Source organism: Arabidopsis lyrata (genome assembly GCF_000004255.2).
Source record: "Arabidopsis lyrata subsp. lyrata unplaced genomic scaffold ARALYscaffold_8, whole genome shotgun sequence".
Lineage (NCBI taxonomy): Eukaryota > Viridiplantae > Streptophyta > Magnoliopsida > Brassicales > Brassicaceae > Arabidopsis > Arabidopsis lyrata.
This window is the reverse complement of record NW_003302548.1, coordinates 15,178,485-15,192,077: the sequence shown is the minus strand read 5'-3', so window position 1 is coordinate 15,192,077 and position 13,593 is coordinate 15,178,485. Positions and strand designations below refer to the sequence as shown.

The 13,593-nt window shown below is 34.4% G+C and overlaps 2 protein-coding genes across 5 annotated transcripts; both read right to left on the bottom strand.

Moving 5' to 3' along the window:
• Positions 1 to 302: 302 nt before the first annotated feature.
• On the bottom strand, positions 303 to 4,484 carry LOC9300257. Of its 4 annotated transcripts, none has more exons than XM_021030641.1 (5): positions 3,597 to 4,484; positions 3,200 to 3,431; positions 1,801 to 3,104; positions 969 to 1,711; positions 303 to 881 (listed from the first exon to the last, which is right to left on the bottom strand). In XM_021030641.1, exons 2-5 carry the CDS (start codon positions 3,365 to 3,367, stop codon positions 646 to 648), a joined length of 2,451 nt encoding a protein of 816 aa, XP_020886300.1. In that variant the 5' UTR covers positions 3,368 to 3,431; positions 3,597 to 4,484; the 3' UTR covers positions 303 to 645. The 4 variants fall into 4 exon arrangements, with proteins under 4 accessions (XP_020886300.1, XP_020886297.1, XP_020886291.1 ...); XM_021030638.1 differs by having other exon boundaries at positions 4,115 to 4,484; XM_021030632.1 differs by having other exon boundaries at positions 303 to 1,711; positions 3,597 to 4,483.
• A 4,091-nt stretch (positions 4,485 to 8,575) lies between these two features.
• Positions 8,576 to 11,759, bottom strand: LOC9300256 (proline--tRNA ligase, chloroplastic/mitochondrial). Its single transcript, XM_021012360.1, has 11 exons — positions 11,360 to 11,759; positions 11,224 to 11,280; positions 10,954 to 11,064; positions 10,761 to 10,847; positions 10,551 to 10,664; positions 10,260 to 10,466; positions 9,944 to 10,081; positions 9,613 to 9,774; positions 9,303 to 9,502; positions 8,978 to 9,208; positions 8,576 to 8,868 (listed from the first exon to the last, which is right to left on the bottom strand). The coding sequence occupies exons 1-10, from the start codon at positions 11,684 to 11,686 to the stop codon at positions 8,983 to 8,985; spliced, it is 1,629 nt and encodes a 542-aa protein (XP_020868019.1). The 5' UTR covers positions 11,687 to 11,759; the 3' UTR covers positions 8,576 to 8,868; positions 8,978 to 8,982.
• Positions 11,760 to 13,593: the final 1,834 nt, after the last annotated feature.

The window sequence follows — 13,593 nt, the reverse complement described above, 5'->3', positions numbered from 1 at the left end:
ATAGAGAGCTACGGCTTTTGCTTATTGCATCAATCAAACGCAAAATATTGGTGGACCAACAACTGCTGTGGGAATGGCGAATGGAAAAAGGATGGAGTTCGTTGATAGTTCTCGGGATTCTTGTCGAAATATTTCAGATCGCCATTGCAACTTTCCTAGGGATTGCATTTGGAGTTTAAAAGTCCTCAAGTTCCATGAATGTAAAGAATTTGATAAGTTTGTACTTGTACCATCTCAAGATTGGTATGCTCTTTGCTCTCTCATTTCTTTTTTTTGGTAAAATTAATTTAAAACTACAAAAATGGTAAGAAAAAAAAGATATTTGATTTCATTTTGTTGGTTTTCTACAAATATAGAAATCATTTCCAGAAAAGGAAACCAGCAACTATTAAAACCTAGAAACCCCTAAAACCCTCTGTAGAAAGAAAATGAGAAATTTGAAAAAAAAGAAGAAAAAAAGAAGAAAACAAAAACACCAGAGCAGAGTCATAAAAGTAACAGATGACGACGCCATGGCATTTTTCTTCCCTCTTCCTAAACCGATGTCTTAAAATTACGATAACAAACATAACAAACAAAACTAAACTAACATAAGAGAGATTCTATTGGAAAAAACCAAAAATGAGTCTCTTACGTTATCTGTTATCATGACTCTTTGTTGTTGTTGTCGTTGTTGGCTACCACCACTGGTTGTTCTTCATTAAACTTGAACCGTCGAATATCATCACCTCCCTCTTCTGTGGCCTCAGACCGCCGAGTCCTCCGCTGCTGAGCCATCTCAAACCTGTTCCGACCAGTGTTCTCTTCCGCGCCTTCAAATCTTCTGTTCCGAATAAATGGTCTCAAGTTGTTGTTGTCAGAATTCGGTCTTCTCATAGAATGTCCGACATCAAATCTCTGTCCAGGCCGGAACTTCCTTTCCCTGAAGCTATTATGATTCTCTCCAGCATCATCATTGTCTCCAGAATTTCCGACATCAAATCTCTGTCCAGGCCGGAACTTCCTTTCCCTGAAGCTATTATGATTCTCTCCAGTATCATTATTCCTCCCTTCAAAGAACCTCGGCGACGACATTCTGTTTCTCGGAGGTGACATGTAACCCATCTCCTGATCTGCAGGAAACCGTTTCTGGAAAGGCAACCTCACTCTTTCCGTCGTCCTCTCATCTGCTCTTAACCCACCTGGAGGAGGAGGAGATGATCTGTTACGGCTATTCCACGAGACTGGAGAACGGCTTCTGGATCTTGACTCTGATTGCGGGTAGTGCAATCTCCTCAGGACCGGAGAGCCACCTCTCTCTCTCCTATTACCACTCATCCGGTTCTGCATCCGACCAGGAAATTGGTTGGTATCACTGTGTGGGCCCCTGAATTTACGATCCCCACCATCTGGGAATCTCTTAAACCGACCTCTGTATCCACCATTTGAGAATTGCCTACGTACATAACCATCTGGTTCTGGTCCTGGTCCTGACCCTGATTCATCAAAGCCGTTGTTCATCATACCTCGATCATCTGCCATTCTTTTAGGCCATGGACGCCCGGAACCATAGGAACCATCTTTGTAATTAGGTGGGGAGAAGCGTCGTTTGGAATCCCAACCATTAAAATACCCTCTCCGAGGACTCTTATTACGCATACGCATCCCTGACCTGTCGTCTCTCCCAGCAAACCTATCTGGACCCGTGCTCACCTCTTCATAAGTATCAGGCCTGAAACAAAAGAACCATGACTCAGTTAATAACAAATTATTAATAAGCGTTTGACCCAAATTAAAAGGCTCAGGGAAAGCAAAACTTGCCTTCTCCTCTGGATGGCATCATGTGAAGGCACCTCCTTGTATGGTTTTGAACCAAAACTCCTTGAAGGAGAAGAAGAGCCCTTCTTAGGATGTGAATCGCTCATGTTTACAACAACTTGCTTCTCTATGTCACTCGCTTCATTAGCCTGCCCAATTCTCAGTGCATCACCAGATTCACACTTAACATGTCTGAAATTCTTGTCTGCCAAGATTCCCTTCTCAGAATCCATAGAGTAGAATCTCTCATTCTCTGGCTCAGACCCGTAATCCAACTGTTCAACCTCTCCAATTTCTTCCCAAGGGTATGGTTCCCTCAACTCTCCATCCTCAAACTGGGAGTCATAACCAGATTGGCACTCCTTGTCATTTGTAGCAGCTGCTTCAGTATTAGGCCCAGATGGTGATGAAAATTTTGTATGTTCATCTGATGCAATTACCCCATCCATACTGTCCTTACTTCCATCAAAACGTTCGCTCTCTTTAGGGGCAATAGACTCTGTGATTTCTCCCTCTAGATCTCTTCCAGAGGCTTCATCTTCTACATCACAAGGAAAATTTAAATCCCAGTGGAATTTAACATCTTTAAGGCCTTCATTGTTCTTTTCAGTTGGCTCAACGGCTGATGATTTCTCTGACACCGTTACAGCTCCACTATCAGGTGCTAAAGTTTCACTTTCACCTGCTTCTACATTAGCTTTCGGTCTTTCTGTTGAGGATTCATTTGAAAGAGCAATGCTAGTTTTTTTAGGTGCTATCATCCCTCCAGAGGTCACTCTGCTGTGCTCTACACTCTGCTCATCAGCCAACTCTTTGCACAAATTTGTTAGAGGATATTTCTGAGGCGCTACAATATTGCTCTTGCCTTGCCCAGTCTGATCACCGGAATCAACCGCGGTATGCGAGACATCAGCAGTACCAGCTGATGAATCGTTACCTTCAACATGAGTTGATATGGTCAATGTATCTTGTTGCTGAACAACAGATTCTTCAGCAGGCAGGCAGTCTACAGCTGGTGCAAAATCATTACTCACGTCAGCACTGCAAGCAGCATCAGCAAGTATCTTGATACCAGAAAAGTCATGATCACTACAATCAGGCTTTTCATCACGGACGTCTGAAATTAAATTAGGGTTTAATCTCGAAACAGGCAAAGCATGGTTGATCTGCGCCTTATGTTCTGAGCCTTCACGTTGAGTAGAAGGCCTCTTTGATGGTGACGGAGAGCGAACAATAAATCTCCGTTTCTTTATCGGAACATGCTCTACTCTTTCAGCGAAATGCTGACCTAGAACAGAAACGCCAAGCTGCAATAAATAGAAAGGATCAAAATTAAAATCAAGAGGCCAGAAATTTCCTAACAAAATCAGGAAAGAAGTAACAAAAAATTAAAAAGAGGAACCTTTTCAGGCTTTGGTTTTCCTGCCACAGTGGCTGTTGAACTCTTGGCTTCTGCCTCAATACCTGAGGCTGGAACACGTACAACTGGTTTCTTGCTACGCCTTGTTAAACTTCTGCTACCTTTAGCCACCTTTTTCCAAGGAAGCTCTGCACCGTTATTGCTTGTCATGCTTCAATACACTCTCATCCACTCCCACAAAACTTGATTTTTATTTTATAAACACTTACCTCACCTGCAAGCAATGACCTTTCATTAGTAAACCATAGAAAAAAAAAAAAAAACAACACAAAACATAAGCAAGAAAAATTGCCTACTTCTAGTATAGAATAATGGAGTTAGTGCAGGCAAAATAACTTCATAGCTAGACAGTCAAGTTAAAGACTCTATGAGCCTTTACCTTAAGACAGATTGCGCTATAAGTCTGAAAAAAACCTCCACAAGCGTTTTTTTTTTGGCATTAAAAGCATACAAAACAAACATTTATTCATGTTTTTAGTCCGATAAAATCCGACTCCAGATCACTGTAGGCAAGCCCTTGGCCATATCGAAGATTCTGGAAAAACTTGAATGGCCGTGTGATGCCAAAGATCCATTAGACTTTATTGTCATCCCCCCCCCCCCCAAAAACTTGAACCACATCGAAATCAGAGTATCATCGTGTCCTAATTCTATCATATAAGGTCGTATATAGACGAGCCAAATCAGAAGGGTAAAGGCTCATGTCCACTAAGTTCCTGAGGTAAAAAGAATTCGTTCTCCCAAGAAATTGCAGGAACCTAAGGGATCTTCCATGGCCAAAAGAAGATTCGAAGCGTATCGCAGCCGACATTGACGTCCATAAGCAAACAGATCTCTCCTTCATTGAACCAAAAACAAAGAGCAGTAGTAATCAAAGAACTTAGGGTTTTCATATACCTGAGTCCACCTACTTTATATTCTCCTCCTCCTCCTCACTCAATATACAGAATCACACCACCACCGAGATCCGATCAACTCCTCCGCCGTATTTTCACTATCTACCGCTCGAATCAAATCCGGTTATTATCAAACGACTCTTCTCGGATTTTAAATCCAGCGTCTTAAAGTCTTAGACGATTTAAAAGCCACAAGAACGAGAGATCGATGAATCTAGGTCTCGTCGCCGGAGAAATCTCAGACTAAGAAAATTAATAAAGAAATCGTCGGCTAAGCTAGGTCTCCTCTTCCGTCGTCGTCTTCTTCACAGAGAAACGATTATTTTTTTATTAAGCTTTTTTGGGGATGAACAACAAACATAAGAGCTTGGTGTTGCCCTATCACCACGTATTTATCATCCTCTTTACACCTAAACTACCCTTCACTGTATCTTTATATTTACTGGTCTACCCTCTATGACACTTTTCTTTTACGATTTTGCCATTTTTGCAAGATGAGGATATTAAATATTTATTTAATAAATTAAATAAGACCTATCCCTCTCTCTCTATCTTAAAAAGTCAATGATCAAGAAGAGCAGAGAGACATGGCTTCGTGTGAAAGTGAAAACTTTTGGTGGTGGACGTGGTGGTGTTCTTTGTGTTGTTGCCCCTATACTTTCTGTTTTTTCTATTTTTATCTCCTAAGTTTTTTTTATTACAAACATGAAATTTTTTTAATGATCTTGATGGAGATTAAGAAAAACAACATCATTAAATTTTAATGATTTGTGAAAAAAAAAAAAATGATTTGTTTGTTAAAAAAAAAGAGAAGATTTGGATTGTATTAATAGCTATTGTTGGTTTGATATATGGAAAATAATAACGGTATCGTTATATTATGATTTCAATCAGAACTGTCAGATAGAAAAGTTCAAATTTATCAATGATTAGATTAAAATTCCGCACGTGTGTAAAAACCTATATAGTAAATAGTTATTGCCAAATATTTGTTATAATATTAAAAAAAAAACTTGCAAAATATATATGGAAATTACACTTGAAATAAATAAATAAAAAAAGTATTTTCCTGGCTCCCGGTCTTTGTAAATAAATTTTACCAATTATAAAGTTTCTAAAAATTGAAATTATATTTTATAGATAAAAAAAAATATTTAATATTTTATTATTTAGATTAAATCTGATCTAGGATCACAATAATTTTATCAACTGGAATCCTATATATTATGGATCCGGATCTCTATATCCATGCATATCATAACATTTGCGTGGATATCCGAATTTGGATCAGGATTAAAATATGCACATATTTAAAAATATTTGGATTTGTTTCACCTTCTCTATATAACAACATATTATTTAATAATTAGTATTGTTGAAAGATCACAATTTGTATCTCTTTTCCATCGAAATTTTTCATACATATAAAAGATTGATTATTTTGACAACAAGATGACAAATATTTCTAGTAAAAATATAACATGTAGTTATAAGAAAATATTGGATTAAATATATTTCTTAAATAAAATAAAAATTTGTTTACCTTAATATATGCGGTCTTTTGTGATCTCTTTACCAAAAGTTCCGGTATCTAAAATATTTAGAAGAAAAGAGTATCAAATAAATAATCATCTATGTAACACTTTTATATTGAATTATAAATTGTTGACATGACTATCATCTCAAGATAAAAAATCATGTGGAGAGACTAAAGAAATGAAGAAGAGATTTTTTACCAACTCATAAGCAGGTATGTATGGCCACCCCTAGCTTATATATATCTCAACATTACCAATTTTTTGATTAGTCAAAAGAATCTAAGATTACCAATTTTTAAGAATTAAATTGCTATAATGACTGTAAGGTTTATCGACTAATTTCAAAGCTTTCATAGTATTTATTTAATAATTAACAAATTGAGATAACATATACAATTGTAGGTTGATATGTTATTCATGTTCAAACCTTAAAATTATTAATTAGAATTTGAATGGACTATGTTTTAATGACAGATTGCAATAAACTTATTGGTAAAAAAATTAACAACATTTTCTTACCAAATATGATTTTAAAACACAGTTTAAATGTATACATAAATATTAATATAGTAAACATATTTAATAGTCAAATAAGAATGTTACCGTGATTTAGATAAGTACAAATATTCTAAACATCAATAATCAAGCAATCAAATACGAATGTTATCGTGATCTTTGATAAATCAGTAAAATCAATATTAATGAAAGTCAACTTTAATTAAAATGTTACAATATTTTGGCAACATACTAGGTTTTATTTTCGTCATTTTCCGCATAAACTTTCAAAAACACAAAATAAAGTAATGAAAGTCAACATGTTTTTGTTTTCCAATTATTAAATAATAACAAGTCTTTGAATTTAAATAGATTCTAGATTTTAAGGATAGACTGCAATAAGAATGTTACCGTGATTTTGATAGATACAAAAATTATTAAATTAATTAAATACCAAATACAAATATTACCGTAATTTTGATAGATACAAAGATTATAAAAAAAATAATTATCATATACTAATTACAAATGTTACCGTGATTTTGATAGATACAAAGATTATAAATTAATTATCAACTACCAATACTCATGTTACTGTGAGTTTGATAGATACAAATATTACAAAAATTATTTATCCTATACCAAAATACAAATGTTACCGTGATTTTGATTGATCCACAGATTATAAAAATTAATTATCATATACCAAATACAAATGTTACCGTGATTTTGATGGATACAAAGATTATAAAAATTAATTATCAACTACCAGTTACTAATGTTACCGAGATTTTGATAGATACAAATATTATAGAAATTAATTACCAAATACCAAATACAAATATTACTGTGATTTTTATAGATACACATATTATAAAATTAATTATCATATATCAAATTTTGATCCTAAATTTTTTTTTTTGCTTATATCAAATAGAAATATTACGGTGATTTTGATAGACATGGAGATTATAAAAACTAATTATCACATACCAAACACAAATGTCAATGTGATTCTTATAAAAATAAATAAATAAAATTCAACTATAATTTTAATGTTACAATTTGTGTTGCCATATTTTCTAGAATATTGGTTTATTTGTAATTATTTTCTAGAATATTTATATGTATATATATATATATATATACAGTAACATTCATATTTGACTATTAAATTTTGTAATTTATTATTAAAATTTAGAGTCCATTTAAATTCCAAGACTTGTATTATACCAAATACCAATGTTATCTTGATTTTAATAAATCAATATACTCAAATAAATGAAGTCAACTATAATTAAAATTTTACAATTTTTTGACAACCTACATGGTTTTTTGCTTTTGTCACATTTTTTACATAAAATTCAAAATACAATAATATTAAATGAATTCCAGCATGTTTTGTAATTTGTTATGCAATTTTGAAATAATACATGTCTTGGAATTTAAGTGAACTCTTTATTGTATTGATTGAATGCAATAAACTTAATGATGATAAATAGAAACAAAATGCATCAGATTTAATACTAGTCAAATACGAATGTTACCATGATTTTGTCCATACAAAAATACTGAAAACTAATCAATTACGATATCCAAATCTTAATGCCCAATCTCGAAGAATATTGTCTATATAAAAAAGAAAATTTGATTTAAAGGTCTGCCTAAAGGCCCTAAACGATCGACCTTGGAATCGAACTCTCATCTATCTGCATTACATAATGTTGATAAAATCAACGAAATCAAAATAATGAAAGTAACCTATATAATTAAGAAACTATATTAGATTAAATATCTTAGATTATTTAGTAACTATCGTAATTCAATTTTTAGAGGGATGACAGAACGAAAATATTTCTTATAGTAAAAATAACATAACAGAATTACAAACAACATTAAAAAGGTTCAAAATGATGCATCCTAAAAACTCTTATGGTCCAGATGGTATGACATTGTTATACTATCAACGTTCTTGAAAGGATGATATTGAAAAGGATTTAGCGAAGATGGTGAATAATCCAATAAATGAAAGGATGAACAGTCAAATCTGAAAATCATATATCTTATCCTAAAGACGAAGAGATCGAAAGAAATGAAAAATTCAAGCCAATAACCATATGCAATGTGGGTTACAAAATCATATTCAAATTATTTTGCCAAGGATTGATATTACTTCTCTCAACATTTTTATTTCAGAGACTCGATCAATCCCTTGTCGCATGACAATATTTTGATCACTCATGAAATATTTCATAACGTCCAAACAAACAATTCATGCAAGGATAAGTTTATGAAAATTAAGATAAATATGAGTAAAGCATAGGATAGAGTTGAATAGAAAATGTAGAACAACTACCGACTAAAAAGTGGACATGAAGTTTCGATAAAATTATCTTAAACATCATTTACGTCATAACTAACGAAGTCGATAGCAAAATGGTCAAGCCTTTTTACAAAATATGAGATTTTTGTTATTCTTTTTCACTGTTTTTTTTTCCACATTAAACTATCAAAACGCAGACAATAAATAAATGAAAAGTCAACATATTATATTGCAATTGCGAAACAAAACAAAATATGAACTAGAATTGGGAAAGACCCTAGAGCTTCCTCTATACGGATCAACGGACGTGATTCCTCGGCTTTTCATCAAAAGAATCTCCGACCAAAGTAGCATCTAATTCTGTACTACCAGAGAGGGTCCATAGATCTGACCAAAAGACTACAATCACTCCACTCCAATAACCACGGAAACAGAATCTATTGTCACTTTTGGACCTTTTTAATATATAGAATTGATATGATTGGGAAATGTGTGAAAGTGAAAGGACCTTCTTTAGTATGACTTGGCAAAGATAGCAACTTCTTCTGCTGGATTTCCAGTCATTAGGCATGTTTTGGTCCCTTGAGTTTGTTCAAACGGGAAACAACGAATGGTTGCTCCTGTTTCTTCTTTTACTCTTTGCTCATCTGCGTCACTGGCTGACCAAGGACCTCTTGCCCATTTCCCTGAAGAAATGGCGTCTTTGAGCTCATCGTATGAGTTCACATCCACAATGTTACTGCACAATCATATCAAAATGTGAATATGTGCAAATTAATACCGTAACATTTATTTGAGTATGTTTGCGGGAGAAAGATAAACAAAAAGAGTACCTATCTCTGAATGATAACGCCTTTTCTAGAAGCGATGATTGGATCTCATCCAACTTCTCTTTTACATACGCCACTAATGTTGATGGCTCCATTGATATTCCAAAAACTTTTCCTGCCTTTCCTGGAATATCCCTCCTCGAGACAACCACAGAGTTACTAGATACATCGCGTGGACCAATTTCAATCCTTAGAGGGATTCCCTAACAACCCAAGTTTCAAAACGAATGTAACTATACGCGCTTGAAATATCATGAAATTCTTTCACCCCAGAAAATGATTCTAGAGTGTTTTTTCTAAGATAGTAACGAACCTTCATTTCCCAGAAATTGAACTTCCATCCTGGGGTTCGCTGATCTGTGTCATCCAGTTTAACTCTAACCCCAGCAGTTTGGAGAGCTTCTTTCACTGATGATGCAGCACAGAGAACTCCTGATTTCTCAGTGTCCTTTTTCCAAATAGGTACAATTACTACCTTCAAATGAAGAAAAGAGAAGATTCAATCTCAAGTCTCTCATCACTTCCTAAAGATAATAACTACAGCTCCCATTTCCCCATAACAAATTCTCTTTAGCTAGCGAATGGAACTTTAGATAAAGGAACGATAACTGCTTAAGAAATAACAAAATGAATAGATGGTAAACCTGTATTGGAGCTATCTTGGGAGGAAGCATGAGACCAGTGTCATCTCCGTGAGTCATGATAATGCCACCGATAAAACGTGTACTGACTGCCCATGATGTCTGCCACACATGTTGCCTTTCTCCATTCTCATCTGCAAACTGGCATGGTCATATACGTCAGTTAACATTCTTGCATGATGAAGTAGCAAAACAATGTGACAAAACGGAGCATAGATGAACCAGTAGAAATTAAATAGAAAAAATGAGAGAACTAAACTCCAAACGAATTCAAATGCTGGAACAACTATGACATACTTCTACGAACACAGTTTTGTACCTGAGTTCCAAAGGCACGAGAAAAGTTCTGCCCTAAATTGTGGCTAGTACCAGCCTGCAAAGCTTTCCGATCTCCCATCATAGCCTCAATAGTATAGGTTATATCAGCACCAGCAAAAGTCTCTAGTTTTGATTTTCGACCTGGAATAACAGGTATTGCAGTGTGCTCAAAAGCAAATCTGGTGTAGATCTCGATCATCTGTTTTGCCTGCAATACAACACTAAACATTTGTCACAGGAGAGTACAACAAAAAGACTCCACAAGTTGACCACAACATTATAGAGAACAAACCTCCTTTTCTGCCTCCTCAGGAGTGGCATGAGCAGTATGACCCTCTTGCCATAGAAATTCAAGAGTCCTAATAAATGGTTTTGTCCGCATCTCCCATCTAGTGACATTGGCCCACTAAACCGCAGAAAGAAGAAATACAACCAGAGGCAGTAATAAGTGCCTGATTTCATAATACGAATAATGATAAACAATTTGAATGACAGTCCACACCTGATTGATCATGAGAGGAAGATCACGATAGCTGTGAATCCACTGGGTAAACATGTGATTCACTATAGTTTCACTGGTAGGCCGAACCTGCCACAACCTCAACGAATACAACAATCAAAGCCAAAACTTAGGTAATGAATTTTCACAATTCTAGCTTTGCGGTAAAACATAGTAACGCCGGAAAAATGCCTACCACAAGCTTCTCCTCAAGTTCTTTTCCTCCTCCTACAGTTACAAGGGCTAGTTCAGGACTAAACCCCTCAACGTGTGAAGCTTCTTTCTCAATAAACGAGTATGGTATAAACTGCATATGAATTTCACCAACAAACAAATTTGGATTATGATTAATCTATAATTATTCAAGAACACAAGTGTTTCATCAATCTTATGCTAAATTCTACCTATATTAGCAAATTAAACTAGCTTAAGCTAATTTTTTCTGAATTTTAGCTTCAAATTGTACCTGTGGGAAATACATGTTGCTATGACCAGTCTCTTTGAACTTCACATTCAAATACTCCTGCAAATCAACAATCACAACGAAAATTGAAGCGATACAAAGAAACATTAACATTCAAAATCAATTTGAATCCACAAACCTGAATCGCTTCCCAGATCGCGTAACCATAAGGACGAATAACCATAGTACCACGAACCGGACCATAATCCGCGAGTTCAGCACTAGCTATAACATCAAGATACCAAGCATTAAAGTCCTGTGAGCGAGGCGTAACGGCTCGATCCGACCTGAGCCGGTCAACCTCCGTGGACTTGGTCTCCGGCGAAGCAGTTCCACTCGGCGCCGTCGCGAATCCGGAAAGAGGTCTGTTCCGTAGACATACGGTTCGCCGGAGAGAAGCTGGGTAACGAGTGGTGGCGGGAAATAAAAGGGAAGTGAGAGAAGGGAGTCTCAGAGACGCCACCATTTATCTACTTTTCAGAGAAGTTTTGTGGTTTTTTCCTTTTGCTTGCTGCTTAAAGGTCACAGAAGTTTGTTTCTTAGAGATGATGATGACTGTGAAAACTCTCAGAGTCCTCGTTAACTCTTGTGTGGATAAGCCCATTAAGTTTTATTTAATATGACCCTATAAGCCCAATATAGTGAGAGTCTGGTTCGTTGGACCTCTATACTATTTCTTGTCATTTTCATATCTCCTTTTTTTTTTTACTTTCCAGTTTTATCTCAAACTCTCCCTCTCTCTCACCTCAGGTTAAAAACCATATTCATTTTAACCCATAATATTTCAATTTCGTAAAATTAAAATACAAATAGAGAAATACGGATAAAAACCATTTTCATTTTAACCCATAATATTTCATTTTCATAAAATTAAAATACAATTAGAAAATAAGGACAAAAAACAAAGTTATATTTTTAATTTAATTTTATTCACCCTAACATAGATTGAGATTGTCTAAAAGTAACAAAAAAAAATGGATACAAATGAATACTTCATAATAATTAGTTAATATCTATTATATATAAGAAGAAGGAGTTAGTTCATCAACAACCAATAAAAGAAAATACAAATAATTTAAAAACACAATCCGTAGTATGTATTAGTAATAATTGAATAAAAATAAAAATAAAAGTTATATTCTTAATTTAATTTTTGTTTTGTCGGCTTCTTAATTTGATTTTATTCACCTAATTCACCCTTAAATTAAAATACAATTAGAAAAATAAGGAACCATTTTCATTTTTATTTTGTTCTCTAGCGCCTATAAGGTTGACTGCATGCATACCCTCAAGTGTTGAATACCAATGAGTAGGGCCATTGTAGACTTGCTCCAAAGACAAGTTAGATAACATAAATATGAGGAAAAAAAAATCAAATTAGTAATACTAAAAAGTTATATAGCTTACATCTCCAATGCTAGTATAATCAAGATCAAATACCGGCATGGAGGCAGCGACTAGATGCTTTTTCAGCAGTTCAAGTGCTTCTTCAAGTGATTGGAGAGGCACCACCTCCCCGATGTAACCCAGGGCTGATGGCATACGTGGAGGTACATGTCCGCTGCAAGTAACATGAAAGGGGTGATCTTCTTCTCTTTGGATCTCAGACCGTTGGACGTACTCTAAGCCTTTTTTAGCATAAAATAGATAGCAATAATCGCTTCCATATCACCGTAAAAACAGCTCAATAAGAAGGGATAGAACTCAGTACGAATCCGAAAAATATCCTGTATACAAAGCATATAAGATAGATTAAACTTGCAGCTTTTTTGTCTGATTATCAAACGAAACAAAAGTTAGTGTAGAAAATTAGTGTTTATTTACATAACATGAGCCTTTTCGTACTAACAAATATGAAAAAAATAAACACTTAAATATATGTTGTGGGATACGATGAATTACTAACACGAAGGAAGGTGGATTATGTGTGCGAGACTAGTACAAGAGTTTTCTATTTGTTATTTAAGAGTTTTCTAATTGTTATTTAAGAGTGTTCTATGTTGACTGATATGGGGGCAGTTGCTTCCCTTAAAATTTGAGATCTTTAAGAAGTTTTAAGGGAATAGTTTAATTGCCCCATAAAAAATCCCTCTTTTTTTTTTTTTTTTTTTTTAATATTAAAATTTATTAAAAATCTCCCAAATGGGCTTGGGAGATTTTTATTAAAATTTATTAAAAATTTATTAAAATTTATTAAAAATTTATTAAAATTTATTAAAAAATCCCTCTTGCCCCTTTTAAATTTGTGTTTTCCAATTAACTAAATTAACGTTAACTGAAAAAGGTAACTAAATAATTCTCAATGTTCTTTCCCTTTTAACTTAGCTAATTTCTTTACAAAATTGAATAACAATATAATTTAAATACAGAGAC